The sequence below is a fragment of the Oryx dammah genome, unplaced genomic scaffold, assembly GCF_014754425.2.
Source record: "Oryx dammah isolate SB20612 unplaced genomic scaffold, SCBI_Odam_1.1 HiC_scaffold_21, whole genome shotgun sequence".
NCBI lineage: Eukaryota > Metazoa > Chordata > Mammalia > Artiodactyla > Bovidae > Oryx > Oryx dammah.
The window spans coordinates 33,395,479-33,423,259 of record NW_024070205.1 but is presented as its reverse complement, the minus strand read 5'-3'; the positions used below and the strand labels follow the sequence as shown (position 1 = coordinate 33,423,259).

The following is a 27,781-nucleotide window of genomic DNA, read 5'->3' as shown; positions in this document are numbered from 1 at the left end:
GCCCCAGCGAGCCGAGCTTCCCTCTCTCTGCACAGATATCTAGCCGGCCCCGAGACCTCGCTCTGGTGCAGCGCTCCTTTCCAGCGGAGGTGAGGCCTCTCCAGGGGCTCCGCGGTCCCTCTCCCCTCCATGGCTGCACCAGTCAGTCCCCGCTCCCTGCACTTATCCACAGCCCTGAGTCTGGGGTCCTCTGCTGCCTCTTGGGGCTTAAGGGGTCTTGCCCTTCCCCGCTGGGGACCATCTTGGGGCTGGTGTGTCTTTCCAGGCTTCCAGACACTCCCCTGGGAGGCTGGAAGGTGGGACATGGGCAGGTACACGTGGGGGTGCTCCATTGTGTACACGGGGGTGTCTGTGTGCACATATGCAGGGTGCGTGCATGTCCGTGGTAGTGAGTCAGGGACCATTGCCTTCAGCCTGGAACCCTTTTCTGCCTGTACTTTCCTGCTGGGTGGTGGGCGCCCTGGGACATCACCCCCCCCCCCCCGGCCACCCTACCTTGTGCCCAGGACCAGGAGGGTGGCTCAGGGTGTGTGTGAGTCAGTGTCACTGGCTGAGAGATGGTTTTATTCATGAGAAGCCATCAGTCCACTCTGGCCTCCTCCACCTGGCAGGCAGCCCCTGCTAAGCTGTCTGTCCTGGCAGAACCACTGCTTCAGGGTAGAGGCCCTGGGGTGGGGGTGGTTTCTAGATGGGCCCTCCCTGGGGTTCCTGCTTCCTATACTCCAGGTGTGGGAGGTTTGGGCTAGAAGCCCTTCTGGTCGCAGTTGGCTGTGACAGGTGGCAGTGGTGGCTCCAGGGTGTTGGTGAACCCCCAATGGGGACGTGAGCACCCAGCTCTGTGACCCATGACCCACCTCTTGCAGCCACGCCTGCCGGGCCCCCTGCCTGACCCCCACAGGAGAGAAAAGCTGCCGCCTTTCTAGAGCCAGGCCACCCGAGGACAGAAGGGGAAACTGAGTCATGCCATCACTGGGGACAAGTCCCAGCCAGAAGTGCCACCTGCTCTTAATCCCAGTGTCCCCCACACCACCTTGGCCGGCTCTGCCAGGATGACTTCCTAGAAGAGATTTCATTTCTTTGTACATCTTTTTGCACTTTCCTATTGAAGACTTGAACAAATTTGTCTTGATAAAAATTGAATGACGTGTGGAGGAGTCTGACCTGCAGCACTTAGGCCTCTCTCTGTGGACGGGCTCTGGACCCGAGGGAAGCTCCCGGGAGCCCAGCCGCCGCCTTGGACTTGGCCTGGTTGAGGAGGACGCGGTGCCTGCCCTGGACGCACTCTGTGTGCCCCTCTCCCCCGTCCCATCTGCACCGTGTGACTGCCCGTACTCTGACCTTGGCCCAGCGGGGCCCCCCAGTGCCAGGTGGGTCAGAACTGGGGAGCCGCCTGGCCTGCAGGTAGAGACCTGGCTGGCATCCAGGCCAGGCCAGGCTGCATCCTGCAAGGCTGGAGACCACAGGTAATGTGTTCTCTCCGTGGGGGAGAGGGCTCCGTTGGCAAGTATCTGACCCTGGCCCAGCCTGTCTCACAGGCCCCCTGGACTCTGTTGTCACCCGTGGAGGGTCTGTGGCCCCTGCCCTGTGCGGCAGGTCACGGCATGTGCTCTCCAGAGAGAAGAGACAGCAGGTGTCAGCCTGGGGGCTGCTGGGGCCTTGGTCTCAGGCAGCTGTGGGAAGGGGCTTACTCTCCCTCCCTGGGTGTGGCTGCTGTCCCAGCAGTGCTGAGAGTGGCCCCGGAGCCCCTGGTCCTGCCCTGTGCCCTGGGAGGCCCTTCATACCCACTCCCCATGTTGTCTTCTCGTGGCTGACATGGAGAAACCAGGCCAGCTGCCTGGAGCCTGGACTTATCCCTCCCCTGTCCCTGGAGAGGCCTTGATCCCAGCATTTGCCCCCTGGGCAGGCCTGTGACGGCCCTCACTGTGTTCTTCAAAGGTTTGGGGAAAGTTTGGAGGCAGGGAACTGGATCCATTGGCCTCTCCAGTCTTCCCAACTGGAGTGTCCCCAGCCTCCTGCCCTGTTTGCTGCCAGGAGCGGCCTGCTGGAATCCCGATCGCCTTCCACCCAGCTGGTGGCGCCCTCTGACGGCTCCAGTTCAGAGGAGCAGAGGGATGGGCCAGGACCTGGGTCTGTCCATGTCTGATGTTCCCTCTGGCCCAGCCTCAGCCTGGAAGGGATTTCTGAGCCTTGACCAGGGAGCTTTGACCTTCCTGGAGTGGAGCCCTGGTGCAGAATCCTGTCCAAGTGAGAGACAGGGTGGGCCTGGTGGGGGGGGGCACCATGGGAGGGCTCTGTTCAGCTCCCTGGCCAGGACTAGGGCCAGGATTTGGGTGTGTCTTGGGGACATGGGGCCATTGGCCAACCCTCCCAGAGCCCTCATCTATAAATGGCTCTCCCTGAACCCCTAGAGGACCGGACCCGAAGGCCCTGTTATCTCCAGGCCGACTGACCCTGGCATTGTTGGTGGAGGAATGGGAGGTCGCCTAAAAGTGGTACCCGGGTGTACGTGTGGCAGGACATGTGTGGCAGCAGGTGACCTCGCCCTCCAGGAAGGGTTGGGTCACTCCTGCCCACTGGTTTTTCCAGTGCCACGTGAGCCTGTGTGTTCCTTGCAAAGGCTCTGGCTCAGGCCATGGGCCGGGTGGCCACCACAAGCCCCCCACCCAGGGCCCCGTGACTGTGTCCTCCCAGGCAGGTGGTCAGTCCTGCGGCTGGGTTTGTGGGAACACGGTGGACAGGTCCTGAGTGTCGGGGGGCACCTGGTGGAGGACAGGGGTCTTCGTCCCCACTGCCCAACTCCAAGAGCGGGTGGTCCTTTCCCCACCAGCCCTTGCTTCCCGCCCGCCCTCCGTCTCTTCCCTAGGCCTCTGCCCTTTTCCACTACCAGCTGGACCAGGCACCAGGGATCGGCCCAGCCACCTGCACTGCCTGGTCCAGAAAGGGCTCAGCTCTCCAAGACCAGCACCTGGGAGGCCAGGGAGGGCGACTGCAGTCAGCTGGGGAGTGGGTTTCTGGTTTTGGAAAGGAAAAAGGATCTACAGAATGTTTTTTCTTGGTTTATCAGTTATCTCCCTCCCAGAGTTGTAGTGGATTGTGGGGAGCGGGGCATCCGTGCTCTTGGACATCTTCAGGCTGGTTTTGTTTTAGCTGTTGGCACAATGGGAGTTGTTGTGCAAGCGGAAGCCCCAAAGTGCCAGCCCCATTTTTGTCCCCAGCCACTTTATTATTTAGACCAGTGCTGAGTAGGCTTTCTGTTGAACCATCTTTGGGCACAGTCTCGGAGAGCATTGCCTCCTGGGCTCCCCGGTGACCACGGGAGTTTGGGTTGGACTGTGTCTGGGGGTCCCCTCGCACACGCCCACCACGGAAACACAACCTGAGACTCCCCCTGTGCTTGGAGACCCTCCCTGCAAGCCACCTTCAGAAGCTCCTTTGTTTTCTGCAAGTGATGACCGTGGGCCCATCCTGCTGGTACTCATGACTGGTGCAGGCACCTGCCCTCCTGCTGGTTAGGGGTACCTTCCCAGGGTCCTCTGGGGGATCCCTGGCCCAGGTTGGGGGCTGACCGAGTCTCACCCCATGGACACCTGCAGCCTTTGCTCCCAGTTATTGGGTCCAGGGATGTTGAGGGCCTGAGGGGGTCGTGTAGATGGTGGGCTTGGGAACCTCCAGAGTGGGGTGGCAGGAAGGAACTTGGATGAGAGGCGGGGGCTGAGGTTTTGGCCTGGCCACAACCCAGTGTCCCCCCTCTGCACCTGCAGCTGTCCTCTGCTGATGACCCGTCTCTGTTGAGGAAGCCGCCCCCCCTACCCCGATTTTATATTTCTGGAAGTTTACAGGTTGTGGTGCATCAGCCCAAAGTCATTGGCTTGTGTTTTGGGATTTTTTTCTTAGTTTTCAGATTTTTTTTAAACAAAGTATTTTTTTAGGTGCGATAACCCAGAAAGGGCCTGTTGGGTGTGTGTGTGTCCTGAACCCCTGATACCGAGGTGGGAGTCCGAGGCTCCTATGCTCCTCTGGGCCTGAGCATGAGGGGAGGGTCCCACCTGCACTGGCCCCCTCCCCAGGCATCAGTGCGTGGGGGGATGAGGGAGCAGAACCCCACCCAGGCCGGCATCTGGCCCTGCTGAGAAGCGCCTGCCCCTTCTCCAGCACAAGCCCAGGCTGGTGAAGGGGCTGGGCGCTGGGGTGAGTCGAGGGGGCGGGTCCCAGCCAGGAGCTGGAGCTGGAGGCTGAGCCCCTGTGCGTGGTGACCTATCCGGTCCTCGGGAGGACGTGCGGGAGGCCTGACAAGGACTGTACCCGACACCGTCCCCTTCACTTTGTACTCTGTGTGTATGTCTTGGTTTTCCGTGTTTTAATAAATCCCCTGGGAAAGGATTGAATCAGAGTGTTCTCCTAGCTTCTCACTGATCTAGGATGGGGGTGGGGAAGTTTGTTGGGGGGAGGGTGTGTCACCTGAAGCTACCTCCCACCTGAGAAGACACGGCCCCATGAGGCTGGGGGGCTTGCTGGGATGGGGGGCACCCAAGAAGGGGGGTGTTCAGGGGTGGTGCTGGCCCCTCCCCCTGCACCCTGAAATTGCATTACTCAGGAACACTGAGCCTCCCAGAGGGCCTCCCTGGACCCTGGCCTCTCTGTCCCTGGGGGCCCAGCAGCCTGCCACCAACCTGTGATGGCAAGAGAGACGGTGTTGGTGAGGGGGGCAGGCAGGGCATTCCCACCCCCAATCACCTGGGACAGATTTGGGTTCTCGGTCCCCAGTCTTTGCTTCTTCCCCAAGGGCCCATGTCTCCCAACCTCCCCTTGGCTCGAGGCTCAGGATTTGGTCTGCTGGCCTTTAACGATACCTCCTCCCACTGCCCTCGACCCAGCCCTGACCCTGAATACCCTGCAAAGGAGAGGAGCAGCGAGGAGCAGACCCTGATGGGCTTGGGTTTTATTTTGTCATTCCATAAATACGGCGCTGTGTCTCCGCTGAGTGTCACTGGAAGCGCGAGGCGTATGGTGTCTGCCTGTTGGGGGGGGTGACGCAGTTAGCTGAGGAGCCACAGTCATTAAAAAAAAGGAGGAGAGAAACAGCACATTATTTACACTGCCAGAGAGAATAGGAGACAGGGTAAACCCCTCTGTCATTCTTGGGAGGGACCTCAAACTTGCTGTAGATTTGGGATGAAAAATGGTAGGGGCTGCATGTGTCCTTAGCAAGGAAGACTGGTCCCGCTCCCACGCAGACTGGGCCTTCTTCCCTGGTGGGGAACTCCCAAGGTGGACCCCTCGGGGCAATCTCTGCTTCCAGGGGAGGGTGAGAGGCTGGCTGGCAGGTGGCTGGGGACCATGGGGAGCTTCTCCTCAACAGGGTAGGGTGAGGATGGCTGGCCTCAAACCCATGCCAAAGCCCAGGCTTCCCCCTCCAGGGCCTGCCTTGGCCAAGTTCTTCGTCTCCAGGCTCTCCCTGCCCTTGAGCCCCACTCCATCCCTTCCTCACTCCAGTCACCTCCCACTAAGTCGGAGGACCCTTCCTCAGGAAGTGGAGCCCCATCCTTCCACCCCACTTGCAGGGTGGCGATGCAGAACTAGGCTGCAGACAGCACCCTTGGGCCTGGAACAGGCTTGGGACTTGGTGCTGGGCATCTCGGCCTTGGAAGAGCATGGCCCCGAGAGCCCATGTCTCCCACTGGGCTTGTCCTTCCCAGATGTAAAGCTCATGGGGTGGGGGCGGCAGGCCCAAACGTGGGCCTAACTGCAAGCCCAGGTCCCTCTTCCACTGGTGGGTGGGCAGGGTGGCAGCACTGTGGAGGGGGCCCAGCCAGACTCTCCAGGGAGGGGCAGGTGACCTGGCTCCCGAGCATGGCCAGCTGTTGGGACACTTGGGCTCTGCCTGGTGGACTATAGTGTCTTGTCCTCGGAGCTAGGTCCCCCACCCATGTGATGGTGGCGACTCTGTTGGGACAGGTTTGTCCCCTCCTCAAGCTCATTAGGGTGAAACTTGCAGGAGACTTGGTGAAGAAGACCCCCAGGGGCATAGTCTACAGGAGGGAGAAGGTTCTAGACTCCAGGGTCAGCACAAAGGTTTGCAGTGGAGGAAGTTGTTCTCTCCCCACCTTGTGGCTTTCCTAAAGTCAGTTTCCTAGGCCTCAGCTCTGCCAGGACTGGACGGTAGGCCTTTGGGAATAAGGGCAGGGAGGTCCATGTCTGCCCAGGGGTGAGTGTGAGAATGTAGGGGGCGCCCAGGGTGGGAGTCACCCAGGCCCATACACAGAGGGCCAGTGCATTCACAGAGCCTGGCTCGGGTCCCCTGCACAGCCAGCAAAAGCTGGGGTGCTGCTCAGGACCATGGGGGCTGGGCCTCCTGGCTGAGGGCCCCTCCCCTCCTCTATCCCTGTATCCCCAGGCTTGGCTGTAAAGGGGCTGACACTTCTGAAGGTCCTGCCTTCTGTCCCTGTCCCCAGCCTGGAGGGGTGTGGAAAGGAATGATGAACCCCAGACATCCCTCCCTCTTCAGAGGCCGTGTGAGGGTGTCCTGGGGGTAGAACTGCTGCCTAGCTGCCCTGGCAACAAGCTCTGACCACCCCACCTGACCTGGTCTGAGCCCTTGCTGGGGACACTGCTCCAGGGAGAGGCTACGGGGGTCTTCTCCTGGACTGTGGGGGTTGCTGCCCAGGCCCTGGGCATGAAGCACAGAACACCCCAGGGACCTTCCCTCACTGAAGGGTCCCAGAATGTCCTCTCTGCAGACCCCAAGGCCACCACCCCGGGCAGAGCAGAGGCTGGCCACCCCATGTGTGGTCAGCAGCCACAGTCCAGCTAAGCAAGCATGACCTTGGGGCCTTCCAGGGCAAGGACAAAGGGGCAATGGACTGGGCACCACGTGGGGAGGGACCTGGGCTGGAGTCTGGGCACTGGGGCTCATCAGTTGTGTATGAGGAGGAAGTCAGTGGAGCGATGAGCTTGAAGTCAGACCCCTGACTTCCTGTGGGTCCCCCCTGGAGCAATCGAAGCCCCTTGGATCCTTGTCTCTGCCAGCAAGGGTGGGGGTGGGGGTCAGAGGACAGCTCGGAAGGACCCTCGGAGACCCAGTGGGGCAGGTGGTGTGGAGAAGGGGGTGTAGGAGAATCTGATGTCAGTACCTGGAGCCCTTGGCAAGAGGGGGTATGAGGGAGACCCCAGTGGGAGGCCCACCCCAACCAGGGCCCAGCTGAGGGGCCACAGGAAGAGCCAGACCTGGCTTCCTCTTCCCCTCCCCAGTACCAGGCGGGCTTCTCGGCAGAGGAGAGGCCAGCTCTGCCTGCTCCCAGGCCCCAATGGGTCTCAGCCCGGCCTGGACTTGAGTCTCTGAGATGGGGCATGGCTGGGAGAAACGTTGTTTCTTGGTGGAAGATGAGCAGAGGCGGCAGGCTTGGGTGGGACGGCTCGAATTCCTGTGAATTGATGCCAACCCTCTGGCATGAATCTGACGTTAGTCCTGTGAAGCAGCAGGTGCTGCGTGGCAGCGACTTTTGAGATCTTCTCCTGATGACATGTTGGTGCGTTGTTTTGTTTTTGATGCAAACCACACTCTTGGCTTCAAAATAGCTTAAGCGAGCAAACAGAGAGGCTAGGAGGGAGATGAAACTGTCCAGGCAAATGGGTGGGGGCTTCTTAGGATCTGTAGTCCTTTTTGCTGTAGGGTTTATTACCCAAAATACTATCGATCTCGTGGATGATGGAAGATGACAGTTTTGGAAGGACCTGTGTGAAAGATGGGAGCTAGTCAGAATCAACCTGCAGACGAGGTGATGTGTGATGGAGCAGGACATTACGGGGCCTTCCTGGTACAGGGCCCACCCCTCCCATGTCCTCCATACCTGCCTCTTGTCTGTAGAAAGACTTTAACAAAAGAACAAATTCAACTGGAGAAGTGAGAAAATGCAAAAACAAAGAAAAGCAGTGAAACAAGACAAAATAATAATAGTGTAGCCATTAAGCAAAGTCAGGGACCTTTTAGTTCCTCCTCAAGGGCTGTAGATTGTATTTTGAACCATGTCCTTTGAGCTCTTCTGTAGATACTGAAACTCCCATCACGTGGAAGAAGTTAACAACATCATTACCAGACTCTAGCCATGACATGAACTGCTCCATCATGCACAATTCTGAGAGCCAGCCTCAGGGAAATGGGAACAAACTGACCCTAGAACTGAAGATTGTGTGTATGTGTGTGTGTGAGTTGCTCAGTCATGTTCACCTCTTTGCGATCCCATGAACTGTGGGTCAGGGGATCAGGAAGATCCCCTGGAGAAGGAAATGGCTACCCACTCCAGTATTCTTGCCTGGAGAATCCCATGGACAGAACTAAAGATTAATTGTGCTTAAAACAATTAAGATGACCCTGATCAATTCATGTTGATGTATGGCAGAAATAACAATATTGAAAAGCAATTATCCTCCAATTAAAAAAAAAGATGACCCTGATCAGATGATCGCATGATCAATTTCAAGATGACTGTTGGAGCTGACTGTGCTGTTCTGCTTGTAGCCACTCCTCAACCTGTGTACCCCTGAAACTCCCCTTTGAAATCTCTTGCTCCCTGATTGACAAGGGGAAGTCTGTTTGGGGACAGGAGTCCACCTTCTCCCCGGGACTGCTGGCTTCCTCAATAAAGATGTCTTTTCTTTTATCCAACACTTATCTCTCAGTATTGGATTCTTGAATGATGAGCAGTCAAATCTCACTTTGGTAACAGGGAGACATTCTTCCAGCTGTCCACTGGCCCTGGCCTGTCCCACCCTCATTGCATGCAGCTTGTGGAGCAGAGGGGGCCTTGCTGCTTCTATTCCAGGTTTGGGCAGCTCTGCCCCTTGAATGGATGGACAGTGGCGGCATAAGATGCAGATTTCAGGACCATAACATCTGATAATCCACACTCCCAAACTGCTTTTTCCAGCCCTCCTGACAGCAACACCCCCCTTCCAGGTGACAAACCCATGGTTTGTTCCCAGGATCTGGCGCACTGTCCCACACCCTCACATCCAGTCTGTCAGCCAGTCCTGTCAGTCCACCTTCCAGAAACCCAGGACCCAACCAGCTGTCCGTCTGTACCAAGGCCATCCCTCACCCCCAGACAGACATCAGTTCCCAGCGATCTCCCTGCTCCCCTTCCTGCTCCCCAACTCTTTCCTCTACTCACCAGCCAGAGAGCGAGAGGCAGCCTTTTGAAATCTAAGTCAGACTGCTCCTCCTCTGCGCCCATCTCACTCGACCGTTGCCGAAGTCCTTAGAGGGCATGCGGTGCCCGGGGGACCTTTCCCTGCCCTTCTGCTCTGGGCCTCTGGCCTTACTGCTGTCCTGGGCTTGTGCCTACCTTGCACCTTCGCGTCAGCCTGGATTGTATTTGCACTGCCCACTCCTCATCCTTCAAGTCTTTGCTCACAAGTCACTCTATCAACAAGGCTACCCTGTAGCCCCCTTTAACTTGAGTCCATGGCTCCCCCTTTCCATGCCCCTACTGGATACCCCTGACCTTGCTCTAGGTTTCCTTTTCGAGTGCTTATCACCCTCTGACACACATCCTAATCTTACTCCTTGCATTTTCTATTTCTTTTTATCCAGATAAAGTGCCAGCCCTTCAAGAGCAAGGCTTTTATTGGTTCACTGCTGTAGCCCAGGTGCCTCGAACAGTGCCTGGTATGTAGTAGGTGCTCAATAAGTACGTATTGGACAGATGCCTGGCTGAGACCCTGAACTCTGTCCAGGGCCCGCAAGGCTGGCAGGCGCCACTCACCTGTATTGCTCCAATGTTCTCCATCAGCTGGTCTGCACTGGAAGCACCCAGGAGCACGGAGCTGACCCCTTCGTTCCTCAGGCACCAGGCTGGGGGTGGGCAGCAAGAGCAGAGGTGAGGAAGGGACCCCCACCCAGGGCCCTCCCTGGTTCTACCCTACCCATGATGGGGCCAGAGACCCAGCCTCTCAGGCATAGGACTGAGGGTGTCCCAGGAGGGCCCTGGCAAGCCAGGGGCTCAGCAGTGCTGGCACCAGCTGCCCCCAGTGGAGAGACGGCCCAAGTGCTCAGGGACCCCCTCATCCCCTCCCCATGAATATGGGAGCCCACTACCCATGGCTGGCTGATGGAAGGGGGTGGCCCAGGCACTCAGGGACTCTTGATTTCTTTCTGGGGACCTTGGTCCCCCCCTGCGCCCCAGCCCTCTTACCGATGGCCAGCTGGGGGAGGGTGCAGCCCAGGCGCTCGGCGATGGCCTGCAGTTCCTTCAGCTTGGCCTGCTGGCGCCGACCCTCCTCACTCAAGATCTTGTCCTTCAGCCACTGGTAGCCCTGGTTGTGGGATGTGGGGAGAGCACAGCCCATGCGTGAGGGCAGGTCACCTGGGCCACTGCATGCATGACACAAATGACGATCTGTGCCAGGGCTGCACCCCTGACCCTGATGCTGTGGTCCAGACCCAGGCAGTGGAAGGATGGGAACCACGGCTTTTGAAGGCTGTGGGAAGCTGATGCTGGGCCTGTGAGCTTGGACAAGGAGGTGGACAAACCAATCTTCCCTTCTTCTGGGAGGCTGGGTGGCCCAGGAGGTGTGCCCACAGCAAGGTCAGGGAGCCCTTTGGGAGGCTTCTGTGGTTTGGGGAGAAATGGGGGAGGCAGGCCATCCTGATCCCGAGGGCTGCGGGGCTCCAGTGTTCGCTCTGTCCTGGCCTGGTCAGGCCTTTCTCTGCCTGCTCCTTGTCCCCCAAACCCTTCAGTCTGGGACCCTCTGAGTCCCCACTCTGAGGTGTATGTCTTGGGTGTTCACCTGTCCCTGGGGCACCTCTGAGGGATACTGAAGAAATTACGCAGCCCTCCACCCAGAGGTTCAGTGATGGGCCAGAGAGAGTGTATCCGTGTCTATAGGGGAGGAGGCACCTAAAACGGAACACGTAGTTCCCAGTTCCCAGGGTTGTGAGTGTTGAACTTGGAGCAAGGGCATGGGGGTGGGGGAGTGAGGGGCTTCTTCAGCTGGCGGATGTCCCACAGATGGGCAGCCTTTCTAGACATGGGGTCAGGCCAGTGGGGGTTCCAAGTTCCCACGCCTGGAACCGCCCCGCAGACAGTGGCCCAGGGAAGATGTCCAGCACCAAGGTATCCACCCAAAGGCTCCATCCCTCCAAAATGCCTGTCCCTGCCTATCCCCTCCCCCAGGCCCCCGCCGCAGCTTCACCTTCAAAGAGGCTCTAGAGTAGGGCGGGATGCCACTGTCGTACTTTCCGGAAACGATGCCGCAGGCCAGAGGGGACCAGGTCATGGCGCCCACTCCTGGGAGAGGAGAGCAGGGAGAGGTCAAGCCCAGGGCCCGGAGAAAGAGCAAGGAGACGGGAAAGGGGCGTGGCAGAAGAGAGTGGTGAAGGCCGAGCAGCAGGGCGTGAGAGGGGCGGGGCCGGGGCGGAAGCGGGCGGGGCTGGGGAAGGAGAGGGGGACTCTGGGGATAAGATTGGGACAGGGCTGGGGAGGGGCGGGGCAAGGCGGGGCGGGGAACCCACCTATCTTGTGGAAGAGCTCCGGCAGCTGCACCTCTACCTTCTCCCGCTGGAACATGTGGTACTCCGCCTGCTCGCAGATGGGCGGGATCAGGTTGAACTGCCGGGCCACGGAGTAGGCCTCCTGTGGAAGCAAAGAGAGGCACCGATGGTTCCTGCGGGCCAGCGATCTGGGGGCCTTCTTGAGCAGCAGGGAGAAGACACAAAGGCATCTCCAGGAAGCTGGCTGGCCCGCCTGCCCCCTGCCCGCTCCTCTCAGCTTCCTTGGAAGACTGTTAGGCTCCCCCTCCATGAGCTAATACCGGGTGGGCTGTGGAACCCCAAGGACAAAGGCATTTGGGGGGAAAGCATGACTCTGTAGTGAGGCTTAGGTTCTGGCACTTACTGGTGGGTGGCCTTGGGCAAGGCGCTCACCCCTCTGTGACTCAGCTTCCCCATCTGTCATGTGTTGCCCGTCCTCAGGACAGTACCTGCTTGTTACTGATTTTATCATTATTGTCAGTCTAGGGCCTGGACCCGGAATGACAGCAGGGGCAGGAAACACTAGGTCAGGACGGGGCAGTGGCTGGCATCAGCACATTTCTGGGACTCTGCAGACTGGATGGGCATGATCTCCTGGGGAAGCCCGTCTGCCAGCCTGAGAGGCTCTTTCCCCTTTAGCTTGAGACACAGCTTTCACATCTGTAAAGTGGGGACGAGATCCTGGCACCTCAATGAGTTCTGCGCTGCGTCCAGGCAGCTTCAGAAAAATGCCAAATGATACGAAAGTCACAGACGCCAAAGGCTGATTGATACCACAGGATTCTCGAGTTGTATTCAAGTTGAAGATCCTGCTTAATTTTTTTCTTTTTTTTATGAACCAGAAATTTGGTACTCACTAGAGGAGAAACATGCCAAGATGGGGGAAATTCTGGGAGATGGGGCATGGGAAGGGCCAGGATGGGGAGGAGGCCTGGAGCTGAGGGTAAGGGAGTCAGCCTGAGAGCTAGTCTGAGCAGACACAGTCCCCAGGCGTCTGCCCTTCCCCCACCAACCAGCTGTCTGCCTCTGGGGAGCTGTTCTGCCAACCATCCTGGGATACCCCAGGAATATTATAAAACGTCTTTCACCCTCAGCTTCTGATGGCTCCTGTGGAGGGAAACAAGGAAGGGGATGCCCTCCTGAAAGTGCAGGTGAGGGAGAAACCTCATGGATTATGAGATGGAAGCTCAGGCTCTACGCTGCACGGCCTGGGGAAGCCATCATTTGGTGTGAGCCTGGGTGTGTTACTTCAGCTCTCTGTGTCTCACTGGCCACATCTGAGAAGCAGGGTGCCAGCAGCGCTTGCCTCATAGGCGGTGAGGATGAATGGGAGTGAGTCCACACGAAGCCCTCAAATCCAATGGCACCTGGAATTCTGCGGGAGCTCAGCCTAGTGGCTGGCACAGCCACCACTTCTGGGCGCTGGCTGAGCTCCAGGATCCCTGCTAAGAGCTTCACGTCTGATTTCTCAGATAATCCTCACATAGCCTCATGACAGTAGGTCGTCCTAGCAGTCTTGTTCTACAGGTGGGGAAACTGAGGCTCAGAGAGCCGAAGCCATCGGTCCGGGGCCACACAGTGCTGGGATTCAAGCCCAGAGCCCTGTCTGCAAAGTCTGCAGACGTTACTGCCACAAGTCACCATACCGTCCCTCCCCTTAGTACCCAGCAGTCTATGCGTTAGGGACCAACAGTACCGAACCTGCCAGAGCCCCAGGGTTGTCACCCATGGAGCGGGGCCGGGAGCCTAGCCCCTGGACACACACACACCAAGAGGTCACCTTACCATGATCTCCATGGAGCTCCAGCGCGATGTGCCCCAGTACATGGCCATCCCCTGGTTAATGACGTGAGTCATAGCACGCACAGTCTCTGTCACGAGAGAAGGGGAAACCACAGGTTGGGGGGATGGTCAAGGGCACAGGGCCCCACCTGGGGACATTCTGAAAAAAAAAAAAAAAAAAAAAAGGCCAGGAGCAGGGAGAGGATGCTGCCAGGACAGCTTGTAAGCAGTGTGCTTTCTGGCTCCAGAGGTGTGGGTGGCCAGGGTTTTCTGGGATGACAGAAAAAAGTGAGCTGCTGTCCAAGAAGCTGATCTTGAAAACAGTGTCCCCAGATAGTTACAGGCCTTATGGAATGTTAGAAAATATGGGTTATGGATGGATTGAGATGTTTCTATGGCAGATTAGAGGGATGAAGGAAAAGTGAGGTCAAAGAATGTGACTCTAGACTCTAGAATGGGGGCATTCTCTAGTTTGGGAAAGATTTGGGGACCCTTATTGCTCAGGAAGAACCAGATAAACAGATTAAGGTTATGATCAGATTGATAGGCGGCAACAGGAAATAAATTCATTTTTTGCCTTCTCTAGTATTCTGAAAGCGTTAGTCGCTCGGTCATGTCCAACTCTTTGTGACCCTATTCACTGTAGCCTGCCAAGCTCCTCCATCCACGGGATTCTCCAGGCAAGAATACTGGAGTATGTTGCCATTCCCTTCTCCAGGGGATCTTCCCAGCTCAGGGATCGAAGCTGGGTCTCCTGCATTACAGGCAGATTCTTTACTGTCTGAGCCACCTACTGGGGCTACTCCAGACTGTCACTGGGATCTGGAGAGCTGAATGTAGAGGTAATAACCGTGTCTGTGCCAACAAAGGTCAGGGTACGGGCCCTGGCTGGTCCCAGAGGGTGGGGCAGTAGGGCGGAATTCCTCTCATGTCCAAGAGAGCCAGCAGTAAACATGGAAAGCCACCTGTGGACCATGCCCCGGATTCTCAAACCAGTCAGTATCCAGCAAGGGACCCTCTCCCCATCTCCACTATGACAGATTTTTCTTCGGTTCAAAAGAAGTTTTTCTGAGAAATAAAAATCTGCCACAGTTGCCCCTAGGCTGCTTCAGCCTCAGGGGCATAGTGTGGTCCTTACAACGGAACTTGGCCTCAAATTTTAAAATTTCAGATGTCTCTCAGCTTTGCTAAGGGTGGCAGGCTACCCCATCAGGCTTTTCTCAGATCCCACACAGTGCTTGCATGTAAGACTGCCCAGGGCAGCCCTAGAAGTTCAGCTGAAGAATGAATGTTTCCCAAAACGGACACTGCTCCTTGAAAATCCCACCTCTCCTGAAGTGGCCACTGATGTTGGGAAGCAGAGGCCCCTTAAGATGGCACGGGTGGAAGGAAGGAAGACAGGAGGATACAGGTCCTTTTTGAGCTCCACCTTGGAAGGCCCCAGGCCACGGGGACAGTCTCTGGCAGAGTGGTACCTCTCTTTTGGGGTGTCTCTTTCATCCATTCTCGGTCCCTGAGTGCCTTTTGCCAAGGTCCCCTTTTTCAGTAGAAAACTAATGTGGCTGGGACTTCTGGGGTGGTGGTCTCGGTGGCCTCGCCAGGACCCCTGAAAAATTATACCTCAGCTTCCAGGTCTGTATGCCAAGTCCTGCCCTCTCCTTCCTTCCAAGGCTGGGGACTGGGGTCCTCTCCACCCATCCCAGGGAGGGAGTCTGGCAGGGAAGCCCCGTACCCGTGGGCTATGAGCAGGCCACCACTTTAACGGCCAACACTATTCGACATGAAGAGCAGCACTTGGTTGTAAGGTTGAGGGTCCCAGGACGGCACCTGCCCACATTTGAGCCCTGTACCCAGGCTGCTAGCCCGGCCATCCTCGTCGGATTCTTTAGAAACAGCCTTGGGGGGACCTGTGACCATGCAGCGTGACCACCCGAGTCTTCAGCCAAGGCTCAGGCCCACATGCTGGAGTGGGGGAAGCAGATGATACCCCGTTTGCCAGCCTGGCTTCCTCGAGCACAGCTCTCTCCCTTCCATGCAGAGAGGAGGGTCCAGCGGGAGCCGGGGGGCCAGGGTGGTGTGCGAGCCTGCGGCTGGCCTGGGAGGGAAGGGGTCCTGGGCAAACGCTGCTGGGTACCTTGAAGGTCCAGGGCCTTGGCACGCTGGGCATGGAGCCCGTGCACAGGAGATCGCCCTTGTGCTTCTGCCTAAGCTGGGTGTCATGACACCAGAAACAGGGACAATTAGGGATGACTGTCTACCTCAATATTTAATGCTGTTGAATAGAAGCGGGAGGACTAAATCCTTCCAGCTGCTGCCAAAACCCAGGGCATCTCCTGCTGTGTCACAAATAATACATGGGAGGGGTCGGGTGGCAGTGCCAGCTGGCAGGCAGGAGCCCTTTCATCGTAGAATGCAGCCCAGCTTCTAGGGAGACCAAGGTCTGCCCTTGGTGTGGGGGCACCCAGGGTCCTTTAGTTTAGGGCAGGGCAGAGACCACCGCCTGGCCAGAGGCTGCCCCAGGTCTCAGAGTTTCCCCAGCTCATGTAGGTATTCTTCAAGAGAAAAATGATCGCATTTCAATGGCAAGCTCTGACCTCATAGCATGGGGTGAGAGTGACAGGTGGCCCAGCCTGCCCAGGGTGGAAATGGGGCAGCTGGTGGCTGGTCCTTTTGCTTTTGATTGAGGTGGGGGCTTAGCAAAGTAGACTATGGAGAAGATACAGCCTGCTGGGGGCCAATGCTCTGGGGTCCCCGATGTGTGCACTCCTGTGGAAACCCAGTCTCCCCAGCCCTCTCCCAGACCATGCGGGGTCAAGGTGTCAGGCACTGATCACAGCATCCCCAAATCAAGAGGAAGCCCCCTTGGGTCATGGATCATGGCGATGCAAGGTGGGGCGAGGAGGGGGCGTGCATGCATGGGAGGGAGGACGGGAGGAAAGAGGTGACAGCAAGGGGGAATGGGGGGTGGCGGGGGTCTGCTCCGCTTTGCTTTTCTTCACTTGCAAGATGTTCCCATAAGGCACTTATTTCTCCTTTGTGCATTTTATGGAGAAGTTTTATCATGGGGGCGGGAAGAGAGTTGTGTAAATAAAAACACTGTCTCATAAAATGCAACTCGGACACAGAGGTCAGTGGTCAGGCCGAGGGTACTGTGTACCTTCTATGATGAAAGTCCTTGACTTGGAGGAACTAAATGGATCCCCTGGTGATAAAAGAAAGATCGAAAGAGACCAGAGTTCACAGCTGTGGGAATGCTGAGGGGTGCAGTCTGACAAAGGGCATGGGGAAGCAGGCTCAAATCACTTTTTGCAGACTACTGGTTTGGATAACACATACACACACACACACATATATATACACATGCATGGGTGCATGGTATATATACAAACAAATGAAGAAAAAGTAACTTGAATGTAACTGAATTTTCCAAGACCCTGAAGCAGCGAAGCACAAATGAGAAGATGCCCAAAGCAGAGAGTTGGAGGAGATAGGAGGGGCTGAGACTACAGGAGTCAAAGAATAAATAAGCGTCCGAGAAACCAAAACTGCTTTTCAAAGCATTGCACGTTTCTTTTCCCCCTCTAAGTAATAGTTTATTTCCCAGAGCAAAAGGCCCCTAAAACCTTCCAATAGAATGTGGATGGTGACTGAAAGAATTGAAAAGAATGCAGCAAGGAGTCATGGGATCATGACTTTAGCTAACACAGCATGCGTTCAAGCCCAGGACGGGGCGGGGACCTGGAGCAAGGATGGGACTCAGCTGGGAGGTGCTGAGGGCACCTGAGGGAATGATCAAAGGCAGAGTTCCCCACACTGGGTAGGCCCCACCTGCCACCCCACTAGGCTTGGGTGCCCAGCAGGCCCTGGGATGGTGCCATCAGAGTCTCAGGTTCAGAACCTTCTGCCCTTTTTGGAACCACGATGTCTGGCCAGGTGCTTCGAAGGAGAACGTACCTTCCATGGGTGTGTTGGGGTCTGGGCGGTTGGCAAATACCACATCCACATACTCCAACTGCAGCCGTTCCAGGGAAGCTTTCAGACCTGGGTGGGGGAGGAGTTGGGGGTGGGAGGGGGTGCATTACAATCTTCACAGACACTCCTGGGCCCTCACCCGTGAGCAAGAGATGAAAGGGACGAGGCACCTGGCCCCGGGAGCTGTGGACGGCAGGGCGCACGTGTGGGCACAGGCCATTGAGATTGCAAACAGCCATGAGAGAAGAGGTGGCACACACCAAAAAGAGGGGGGAGGGGTCCACAGGCCACTTGTCCTGTGACCAAATGGAGGAGACCCCCCTAGAGCAGCCTGGGAGGGACCTGGGAGGAGCTAGGCCACCCGACACGGACTGGATCGTCCGCGGCATGGAAGGCCAGTGGGGCCCGATGAGCACTTGGCAACAGCTCAGAACGGAGCTGCAGAGCCAGAGTGCAGGGCCGGGCGCCAGGGCAGGGCAGGCAGCAAGGCCTCCCAGTCATTTTATTTTTAATGGAGTGACTGTATTACTTCAACAAAATTAACATGGGAGAAAAGGCACTGAGACAATAACAACTGGGACATGCAAGGTATTCCAGCCCACTCCCACTCCCGTGCAAGACTCCTGTGTGCGGAGCCCCAGGTTGAGTCTAACACGCAGGACCTCGCTGGTGTCCTTCCAGATTCCTGTAACCTCAGAGGTGGGCATTATTCCCCTGTGTATAACAGATGCTGCCACAGATGCCTGGGGAAATAATGTCCCTTGCTCAAGGTCGCCCAGTGGGCACAGGGCCCAGCCTGGGTTAAAACCCAGGCCTGTCTGTATCTTCCCAGGGTCACGTAAGCCCCACCCACTCATACCCCTGCCCCTCTCTCGTGACCCAGAGGGACCACCCCGTGTGAGCCTGGGGGGACCAGGGTTCGGGCTGTCCCTAGAGCTCCAGGCCTGTAGCATGGATGGGGCCGGGGCACAGTGGTTTCTTCACTTTTGCATCCACAGCAGGATGCCGAGGGTTTGGGGGCATCCTAAGGCCTGCCCCCTCCTCACCTTCTATTATGTGCTTCCTGGAAAGGCCCCTCTCCGTCTCGGCTCTGAAAAACAGGCGACAGTGTGTGAGATGTTTCAAGCGGTTTTCGGGGAAGATGTTTATGACGCAATGTTAGGTGAAAAAAGTAGGTCAGTGCGTGCCACTTGTAGTCTGATTCCACTTTGGGGATAAAACCACAAGGCTATGAGGATCTGCTTGGGTGGAGAAGCTGTGGCAGAGCCAGGCTGCCCTCTACCCCAGCTGCCCTGGGTGTGGTGGGGCTCAGTGGGGGGTGGGGGTGTCTGCTTTTCAATTTGCCCTCTCTCTGACTTGGATTTTTCAAAGCTTAAAATGAATCATATTTCTAATTCCTATGAAGCCCATTTTGTCCAGCCCTGGAGAAGCTATGGGGCCAGATTCCTGGAAGACAGCAAGGGTGGTCTGTGGCCCAGGGTAAGTGGAGCGAACAGGACAGTTCAGGAATTTTCTGCTTTTATCAGAATTTTTAGGATGTTACCTTGGTAATCACAAACAAACAAAACCACAAAAGTAAAAATAAAAGGGAAGCAAGGATTGAGCACAAGGCAACTCAGCCAAAGCTGCTTTTCTGGAACTTGGGGTCCCTCAACAGGGATGGTACGAGCCAGGGAAGGTGGCCACACACACACCACCCTGTCCCCTGCTTCCTGCCCCAGGAGATAGGAAAGCGTGCTGCCCAGGTGCTGAGGCTGGCGTGTCCAGGACGGACCCCAGACAGCCTCCGTTCTTCCAGGATGACTGCCCCCTGCCCACCCACAGGGGTCTCTGCAGACCTGGCCCCCCGCCAGGGGGTTGCATGTGGCTGTACCTACTTTCCTCCCCAGAAGATCTTGGTGGTGATGACGAGGCTGGATCGTCTGTGGAACAAGAGAAGGAGGGCTGTTCCTGGGTGTGACCCTTTGGGGTCTTCCCTCCCCGACCCTCCCCACTGTCTTCAGCCCTTACCCAGGAGTCCTAAACCCTCTCACCTGGGAGTACAGGGTGCGAAACAGGGTGCTTCTCTATCACTCAGTGTTTGGGGTGTTCCTAGCCCAGGGCCCTGGATCGAGCCAGGAGAAAACCTACAGACATAATTAACTATGTGGATGCAACTAACTAACCGTGGAACTAGGGCTGGACAGTGAGGGCCCAGGTGGAGACGGAGTCCAGTGTGACTGGAGCCTGGAGCCTAGAGGAGGGGGCACGTTTTGGAGCAGGGGACATAAGGCTGCCACTCTGACAGAAGGCTGCCACTCTGTGGGGACTCGGAGGAGGTCAAGTGTCAGGACTGGCCGGGGGTTGGAGGGCTCTGGTGAGGATGGAGTGAAATAAGGGACCACCCGGTATGGCTGTTTTCTACTGGCTGAGGCAGCATTCCAGAAAAGCTGTGTGGGACAGCCTTGGGGAGCATCCTGGGTGCCACCAGGTTGGGGGAAAGGCTGGGTTGGGGCTGATCCGAGAGAGAGGCAGGTGACGCTGCTGGGAGCTCAGACTTGGGTGGCTGAAAGCCTGGGGGAAAGGAATGGATTCAGGTCTCCCGCTGCAAATCCACAAGAGGCAATGCTGACATCTGTGACTGTGTCTTGGAGGGACAGGTGGGTGGGGTGATGATGGCTCCTCCTGACCACATCTGACCTTGACCATTCCCAAGGGAATGGGGGGCCAATGCCCCTGTGGTTGTGCTTTCTTTCCATGAGGGTGGAGGGGGGCAGTTTACTGCTCAGGAAACAGCTCCTCAAAGCCAGGGGCTCTGGCCACTGCCAGGATCACCTTTGGGCAGGTGGGATGACCTGGTAGGCATCTCCTCGTGTGTTTACCTAAGACACCATCGGGACTCACTCATACCTGCAGTTTCTTTTACTTACAGAGTGAGCAGGGATTTATTTGGGGATCAGTTACAGCCATGAAGAAACAACCTGGGTTGGGTCAAGGGGAAGGTGTCAGTCATCCAGGCCCCAGGGGCTGGTGGAGACTCTGAGTGTGTGCACCAAGGGAGGGCGTGGAGGACACCTGAGTGTGTGTACCAGGGGATGGGATAGGGGACACTTGAGTGTGTGTATCAGGGGAGGGGGCTGGGGGAGACTGAGTGTGTACACCAAGGGAGGGGGCTGGGGGAGACTCTGAGTGTGTGCACCAGGGGAGGGCGTGGGGGACACCTGAGTGTGTGCACCAAGGGAGGGGATGGGGGAGACTCTAAGTGTGTGCCCCAGGGGAGGGGATGGGGGGTTTGGTGGAGGTAGGGGAGGCCCAGCCTTCTAACTGCTCTGACTGCTGAAAATGAAGACACACAGGCCACAAGTGGCCCCAAAGTGCAGTCAAGTGCTCAGCCTGGCCTGACCCCAGGTGGGCAGGAAACTCTGCGTCAAGCCAGATGGAGGCTCCTGACCCCTGGGCTCAGGCCCTGGCTCCCTGGGGGTGGCCACCCATACTATGAACGCTGGCTCCCCTTGCAGGAAGCACAGGGACTGCCTCTATTCTGGGACATTCTCCTCTTTCTAGCAAGAACAATTCTGGGACCACCAGGTCTTAGAAAGCCAGGCTGGCTGCACAGGGCCATGAAGCCAACAGTGGGCACTCTGTCGGCAAACAGGAAGAAACAGCCATGGGATCCAAGCCTGCCCACCCTGCCCGGGGCCCCAGAACAGGCCTCTTCCCTTCCTGCAGTCTTCTCCAACCTTCTCCCTGTGCATGTGTGCAAGTATGTGCCCTGGAGCTGGAGCATGTGAGCAGTGGAATTAATTACCTCCATCCCTTCTTCTTGATGATGTTTCCTAACACCACTTCAGCTCTGCAGAAAAGACCGAGACGTGGGGACTTCATTACTGGGCAACAGAAACCCCAAGCCGCACCCCACCTTGCTCATCAGCCACAGGGTCCCCTGGGTGAAAACACCGCCTGGCCCAGGGCTGCTAATGTCTGCCTTGGCCCAGGCTGCTCATTCCAGAGCGAGGAGAGCACCTGGGAGCAGCGGGGGCTGCTCCCCGTGGAGGTGGCCATGGCTGTGTGCCACTGTCCCAGCACAGCGGCTCCAGCTTCCACAGAGAAGGGAGGAGCGACGTCCTGCTCAGAAAGACCAGCAGTGCCGCTTCCCTGGCCCCTCAGAAATTCACCGGGGAAAATGCTTGGCAACGTTACACGGGCAAAGTTTCCAGACAAGTGTGTTTTTTTTTTTTTTTAAAAAAACATAGATTATTCACCAAGCACATTCTCTGTTTGCAGAGACAATCAACAAGTACTCAGGGCTGACTTTCCAGCGGAGTGTGTTCGTGTTTGTGTGTGTCCATGAGTGTGTGTGCATGTCCACAGGTGTGTTTGTGTGCATCCACAAGTGTGGGTGTGTCCACAAGTGTGGGTGTGTGTGTCCACGAATGTGAGTGTGTTGAGTGTGGGCATGTGTCCATGAGTGTGTGCACTGAGTGTGGGTGTGTGTGTCCCTCTTGTTTCTTGCTTTTTTAACAATAGAGAGATGGATGCCATGCTGACTGCTGTCTGATCTGCTTGGTGTCACTCTGGGCCCTGCACCAAATTCGTGTCAGCCAGGGTCATGCGCTGACCATTCCAGCCGTGTTTGGCACTGCAGCACTGGATTAACTTTGAAGAACTTTCTGCTAGTGGCAAAATGTTTCTGAGCAAAAAACAACAGACGGAGAATGATCTATACCCAGTGCTCCATTCCAATTATAACAGCGCCTGAGTCATCCACTCAGAAATCATGGGCTCTAATTTGCAAGCTGTTTAGCATCCATTCTGAAGGCTCTTCATTTATGGTCAAGATGCACAGAAAGTCACTCAGCCCCGAGCCTCTTTCCTTTCATTCCTGGGTCTCTCCTTGATGGGACAAAAGATTAGGAAAGAAGGAAGGAGATGGGGAGCAGGTAGCGGTCCTGGGGCTATAGGAGCTGCAGGCAGTGACAACTGAAGCCTGTTGCTTTCAGCTTTGAATTCGCTGGCTGTGAATTTGGTAAGGCTGGCCTCTGTCCAGCGGGGGTGCAGAAATCCTGCAGCTCTCTGGGAAGTGCTCAGAGCATGAGAAACAGGGGGACTCAGTAAGATGGGCGCTTGGCAATCTGGTTAGAAGAGGGACTCAGTGTGCTGGCCTGCGATGCCACCCTGAGTGTCCAGTTAGGCTGAGGGGCATGAAGGCAATGCCTTGAGGAGTGTGGCTGCCATGAAAGGGGGTGTGCGGGACTTGGACACAGGGCCATCTGGAGCTGGGGGAGGCTGTGGGGAGCTGTCGCTCACACACTCTCGTGGGCAGCAAAGCCAAGGCAGGCGCAGGGCCAGGGAACAAGCTGGGGTGCTTGGGATGGGGGACGCCTCTGGGCTTGGCATCTGCATCTGGCTTTTCCACTCTGACCCTTCGGCTTAGCTCATCTGTCTGGAAAGCATTTCACTCTGATCGAAAGCAGTTGCCAGTGCAGAGGGATTGGGGGGTGGCGGCAACAGGGGACAGAGGGCCACTGATGGGGACAGCAGGAGACTCAGGAAGGGGGTCCCAGCAGAGGCCCTTGGGGACGTGAGACCCTCGGCCCCTGGGCTAGGACTTGAGCAAAAGCCGAGCTGGGGTCCTGATTCTTGGTCCTCTGAACTCTATCCTGGGCTGCAGGTAATAACCCGGAGCCCAGGAGGCAGATGCTGGCCCCAAGGCCATGGCACACGGTGGGCCAGGCTGAGTGGCTCAGCTGATGGGAACTTGGCTCGCCTTAGGCAGCAGGGGGCCAGAGGGAGGACGGAGAGCTAGCCAACAAATGATTTCACAAACAAAAGCTGACTTTTGGAAACCCAATGCAGGAGAGTGGATGATTTGATTACAGGCCAGTCTTTAAAACTGAAGCCAGCGGCCTTGGCTGAAGAGCGCTTTTACATAATTGAGTAGGAAAGTTCATTGCCAAGATGGGAAGCGCTTCCTACAGTGCTGGGCTCGGCTCAGCAGACCCCGCTCTCCCTGGTTCCTGAGGGGCCCTGCGTTCCCTGCAGCCCTAATTGCATCATTAAGATGTGAGAGTGCCAGGCATGCGGGGCTGGCTGCAGGTTGCGGGCGCAGCAGGAGAGCCGGAACTACAGCTTAATCATGCTCTCGCCCAGTGTGGCATCTTGGGCACCAGAGGGGCTGCGGTCAGATTGCTGCTTGAACACACGTGAGTTTGGCAAGTCACTGAGTGCTCTGTGATTCTGACCCCATAAAAACAACACCTCCTCCAGCCGTTTAGAGTTTGGAAGAGCACGCGGGGAGTGGGAGGTGCAAACCGTCTTGGGAATGAACGAGAGCCCGGGAGCAACAGAAGCTCCAGCTCTTCCCCAGGAAGCCATGGTTGGCCTGCACCACTTTTTCCCGTGAGAAAAGGAACGTACTTGCCCGCCGCGTAGACCTCTGCGGTATCGAAGAGGTTGATGCCATTGTCGTAGGCCAAGGTCATTAGCTGCTCTGCCATCTGAAATGAGAAAATCCGGGTTACTCACAGGCAGCACTGTCTTGCCCACCCAGGCGGAGTGGGGCCTGGAGGCTCAGAGCTCAACCCTGGGGTCTGGGGAGGTCCTCTGAGTGCCCAGGCCCTGTCCCTGTGTTACTACGTCCTCTCCTGCCGCAGGGCGAATGTGGAAGCAGCTCAGCCACAGACCCATAGAGAAGAAAGAAGCCAGGATGCATGAAGAAACAGCCTCTGGACTGTGAATTTCTTTTTCTTTTTTTCGGCTGCACTAGTAGGCTTCCCACAGAGAAGGCAATGGCACCCCACTCCAGTACTCTTGCCTGGAAAATCCCATGGGCGGAGGAGCCTGGTAGGCTGCAGTCCATGGGGTCACTGAGTCGGACACGACTGAGCGACTTCACTTTGGCTTTTCACTTTCATGCATTGGAGAAGGAAATGGCAACCCACTCCAGTGTTCTTGCCTGGAGAATCCCAGGGATGGGGGAGCCTGGTGGGCTGCCGTCTGTGGGGTCACACAGAGTCGGACACGACTGAAGCGACTTAGCAGCAGCAGCAGGCTTCCCAGGTGGCACTAGTGGTAAAGAAACCACCTGCCTATGCAGGAGACATAGAGGTGCACATTCGATTCCTGGGTAGGGAAGGTCCCCTGGAGGAGGGCATGCCAACCTACTCAAGTATTCTTGCTTGGAGAATCCCATGGACAGAGGAGCCTGGCGGGCTGCAGTCTATAGGGTTGCAAAGAGCTGGACACGCCTGAAACAACTTGGCAAGCACATGACAAGTGAGATCTCAGTTCCCTGACCAGGAATTGAACCCGTGCTCTCTGCAGTGGAAGTGTGGAGTCTTAACTACTGGACCACCAGGGCAATCCCATGGGTTGTGAATTTCTTGTGAGCAGGGACCCTGCCTGTTGGGTCATCACAGGGCTTAGCACCTGTATTGAGTTGAATCCTGTCCCCCAAATTCACATCCACATAGACTCTCAGAATGTGACCTTGTTTGCCTGTGGGGTTTTTTTCACATGTGATCAGTTCAGATGAGGTCACACTGCATTACGGTGAGTCCTACATCCAACATTAGTGGTGTCTTTATATGAATAGATGCAGACACACAGGGAAGAGGCCGTGTGAAGATGGAGGCAGAGGTTAGGGTAGAGGGTCTACAGTTCAAGGAATGCCAAGAATGGCCAACCTCCAGCAGATCTGGGGAACAGGAATGGAATTCCTTTAGAGCCTTGGAGGCAGTGCGGCCCTGCGGACACCTTGACTTTGGACTTCTGGCCTCCAGAACTGTGAAGAAATTTCCGTTGTTTTACACCACCCAGTTTGTGGGACTTTGTTCCGACTGTCCTGGGAAATGAACACAGACCACAAGAGGGGCATGATAAAGCTTGGCAGGATCAATTCAGTTCAGTTGCTCAGTTGTATCTGACTTTTTATGACCCCATGGACTACAGCATGCCAGTCTTACCTGGCATCACCAACTCCCGGAGCTTGCTTGAACTCATGTCCATTGAGTCAGTGATGCCATCCAACCATCTCATCCTCTGTTGTCCCCTTCTCCTCCCACCTTCAATCTTTCCCAGCATCAGGGTGTTTCCTAAAGAGTCAGTTCTTTGCATCATGTGGCCAAAGTATTGGAGCTTCAGCTTCAACATCAGTCCTTCCAATGAATATTCAGGGTTGATTTCCTTTAGGATTGACTGGTTTGATCTTTTTGTAGTCCAAGGGACTCTCAAGAGTCTTCTCCAACACCACAGTTCAAAAGCATCAGTTCTTCAGTGCTCAGCTTTCTTTATGGTCCAACTCTCACATCCATACATGACCATGACTACTGGAAAAACCATAGCCCTGGTAGCTCAGCTGGTAAAGAATCCTCCTGCAATGTGGGAGACCCTGGTTCGATTCCTGGGTCAGGAAGATGCACTGGAGAAGGGATAGGCTACCCACTTCAGTATTCTTGGATTTCCCTGGCGGCTCAGCTGTTAAAGAATCTGCCTGCAATGCAGGAGACCTGGGTTAGATCCCTGGGTTGGGAAGATCCCCTGGAGAAGGAAACAGCTATCCACTCCAATATTCTGGCCTGGAGAATTCCATGGACTGTACAAAACATGGGGTTGCAAAGAGTCGGACATGACTGAGTGGCTTTCATTTGATGAGACCGACCTTTGTCAGCAAAGTAATGTCTCTGATTTTTAATATGCTGTCTAGGCTGGTCATAGCTTTTACTTCAAGGTGCCAGCATCTTTTAATTTCATGGCTGCAGTCACCATCTGCAGTGATTTTGGAACCTAAGAAAATAAAGCCTATTACTGTTTCCATTGTTTCTCCATCTATTTGCCATGAAGTGATGGGACTGGAAGCAAACTACAGCTAGAATGTTTCTGTGAGGTCAAATCCCTCGAATTCTTCCCAGCAACTGCAGCGGGTGAAGTGATTGTTTGCAGATGGAGAAACTGTCCTCCTCAATTAACTCTCTGGCCTTGGCTTGTGCTTCTCCAGGCAAGGAGCCGAGGAAATCGGCCTGCAATTGACAGCTCCCTCCAAGATGCAGTGGAGAACTCTCTGGCTTTCTGGACAGAGCAGGCATCCTTCTGAGCGGGGGTCATGGATCCAAACTCCTCCACTAGCCATTTCTCAAAGCTCAACTCAGAGCGCCAATCTTCCCTCTCAGGCCAGCCCAGGGTACAGTGAGTAATACTGGGTGGGCCAAAAAGTTCATTTGAGTTTTTCCATAAGATCTTTCAAAAATAAATTTTGTTCTTGGCCGTGCTGTACAGCATATGAGATCTTAGTTCCCCGACCAGGGATCAAACCCATGCGCCTTGCATTGGAAGCATGGAGTCTTAACCACTGGACCACCAGGGAAGTCCCGAGATCCTATGGAAAAACCTGAATGAACTTTTTTGGCCAATCCACATTTAACCCTCAAAAACTGTAGGACAGAAAGTCAGCCAGTTGTGGTTTCTAGGAGCTTCTCATAACACCAAATGCAGAAGCCCCACTGGCCAGGAAGGTATGGAGAGAGAGGCTGGTGCTCAGTGGGTATCAGTGGGGTGAAGGGGAGGCTCAATCACTGCCTATGGGCAGGTGACTGGTGTGACCAAATCCCTTTATTTTTCAAGAGAAGCCAGAAATCCAGGATATTGGGGTTGTGTTCAGTTGCCAAGTCATGTTAGACTCTTTGGCGTCCCAGTCTTTCACTATCTCCTGGAAGTTGCTCAAACTCATGTGCATTGAGTCGGTGATGCCATCCAACCATCTCATCCTCTGTTGTCCTCTTCTCCTCCTTCCCTCAATCTTTCCCAGAATCTGGGTCATTTCCAATGAGTCAGTTCTTCGCATCAGATAGCCAAAGTACTGGGGGTTCAGCTTCAGCCCCAGTCCTTCCAACATATATTCAGGGTTGATTTCCTTTAGGATTGACTGGTTTGAACTCTTTGCTGTCCAAGGGACTCTCAAGAGTCTTCTCCAACACCAGCATTTGAAAGCATCGATTCTTTGGCACTTAGCCTTCTTTATGGTCCAACTTTCACATCCGTACATGACTACTGGAAAAACCATAGCTTTGACAATATGGACCTTTGTCGGCAAAGTGACGTCTCAGCTTTTTAATACTCTGTCTAGGTTTGTCATAGCTTTTCTTCCAAGGAGCAAGCGTTTTTGAATTTCATGGCTGCAGTCACGGTCCACAGTGATTTTGGAGTCCAAGGAAAGAAAATCTGCCACTGTTTCCATTGTTTCTCCATCTATTTGCCATGAAGTGATGAGACCAGATGCCATGATCTTAGTTTTCTGAATGTTGAGTTTTAAGCCAGCTTTTTAACTTTCCTTTTTCACCTTCATCTAGCGGCTCTTTGGTTCCTCTTTGCTTTCTGCCAGGAAGGTGGTGTCATCTACCTATCTGAGGGTGTTGATATTGGGGAGAGGGTGTAAAATCTGTTTCAAATATTCGCAGCGAATCCCAAAGGTTTCAGAGGCTGAGCAGGTCAAAGCTACCCCCATCAGTCAGCTGCTGTCATCAGAGT

The 27,781-nt window shown here is 55.7% G+C and overlaps 2 protein-coding genes across 6 annotated transcripts in view; one reads left to right on the top strand and one right to left on the bottom strand.

Moving 5' to 3' along the window:
* The window catches only part of CHD5 (chromodomain helicase DNA binding protein 5), a 67,735-nt gene extending 63,345 nt beyond the window's left edge, over positions 1-4,390 (top strand). For 2 of the 3 annotated variants that reach the window (XM_040263272.1, XM_040263274.1), the window contains exons 41-42: positions 36-89; positions 864-908. In XM_040263272.1, coding sequence (XP_040119206.1) covers positions 36-43 — 8 coding nt within the window. In that variant the 3' untranslated portion in view covers positions 44-89; positions 864-908. Of the gene's footprint in view, positions 1-35; positions 90-863 lie in introns of all 3 variants that reach the window. The other variant, XM_040263273.1, reaches the window with a different exon arrangement.
* Positions 4,391-4,911: 521 nt separating this feature from the next.
* Positions 4,912-27,781, bottom strand: part of KCNAB2 (potassium voltage-gated channel subfamily A regulatory beta subunit 2) — a 96,507-nt gene continuing 73,637 nt past the window's right edge. For 2 of the 3 annotated variants that reach the window (XM_040263278.1, XM_040263277.1), the window contains 11 exons: positions 23,678-23,757; positions 21,069-21,113; positions 19,159-19,203; positions 18,328-18,371; positions 17,264-17,350; positions 13,313-13,398; positions 11,510-11,630; positions 11,191-11,285; positions 10,191-10,311; positions 9,762-9,850; positions 4,922-7,731 (listed from right to left, as the gene is read on the bottom strand). In XM_040263278.1, the coding sequence (XP_040119212.1) occupies positions 7,642-7,731; positions 9,762-9,850; positions 10,191-10,311; positions 11,191-11,285; positions 11,510-11,630; positions 13,313-13,398; positions 17,264-17,350; positions 18,328-18,371; positions 19,159-19,203; positions 21,069-21,113; positions 23,678-23,757 (903 nt within the window). In that variant the 3' untranslated portion in view covers positions 4,922-7,641. Of the gene's footprint in view, positions 7,732-9,761; positions 9,851-10,190; positions 10,312-11,190; positions 11,286-11,509; positions 11,631-13,312; positions 13,399-17,263; positions 17,351-18,327; positions 18,372-19,158; positions 19,204-21,068; positions 21,114-23,677; positions 23,758-27,781 lie in introns of all 3 variants that reach the window. The other variant, XM_040263276.1, reaches the window with a different exon arrangement.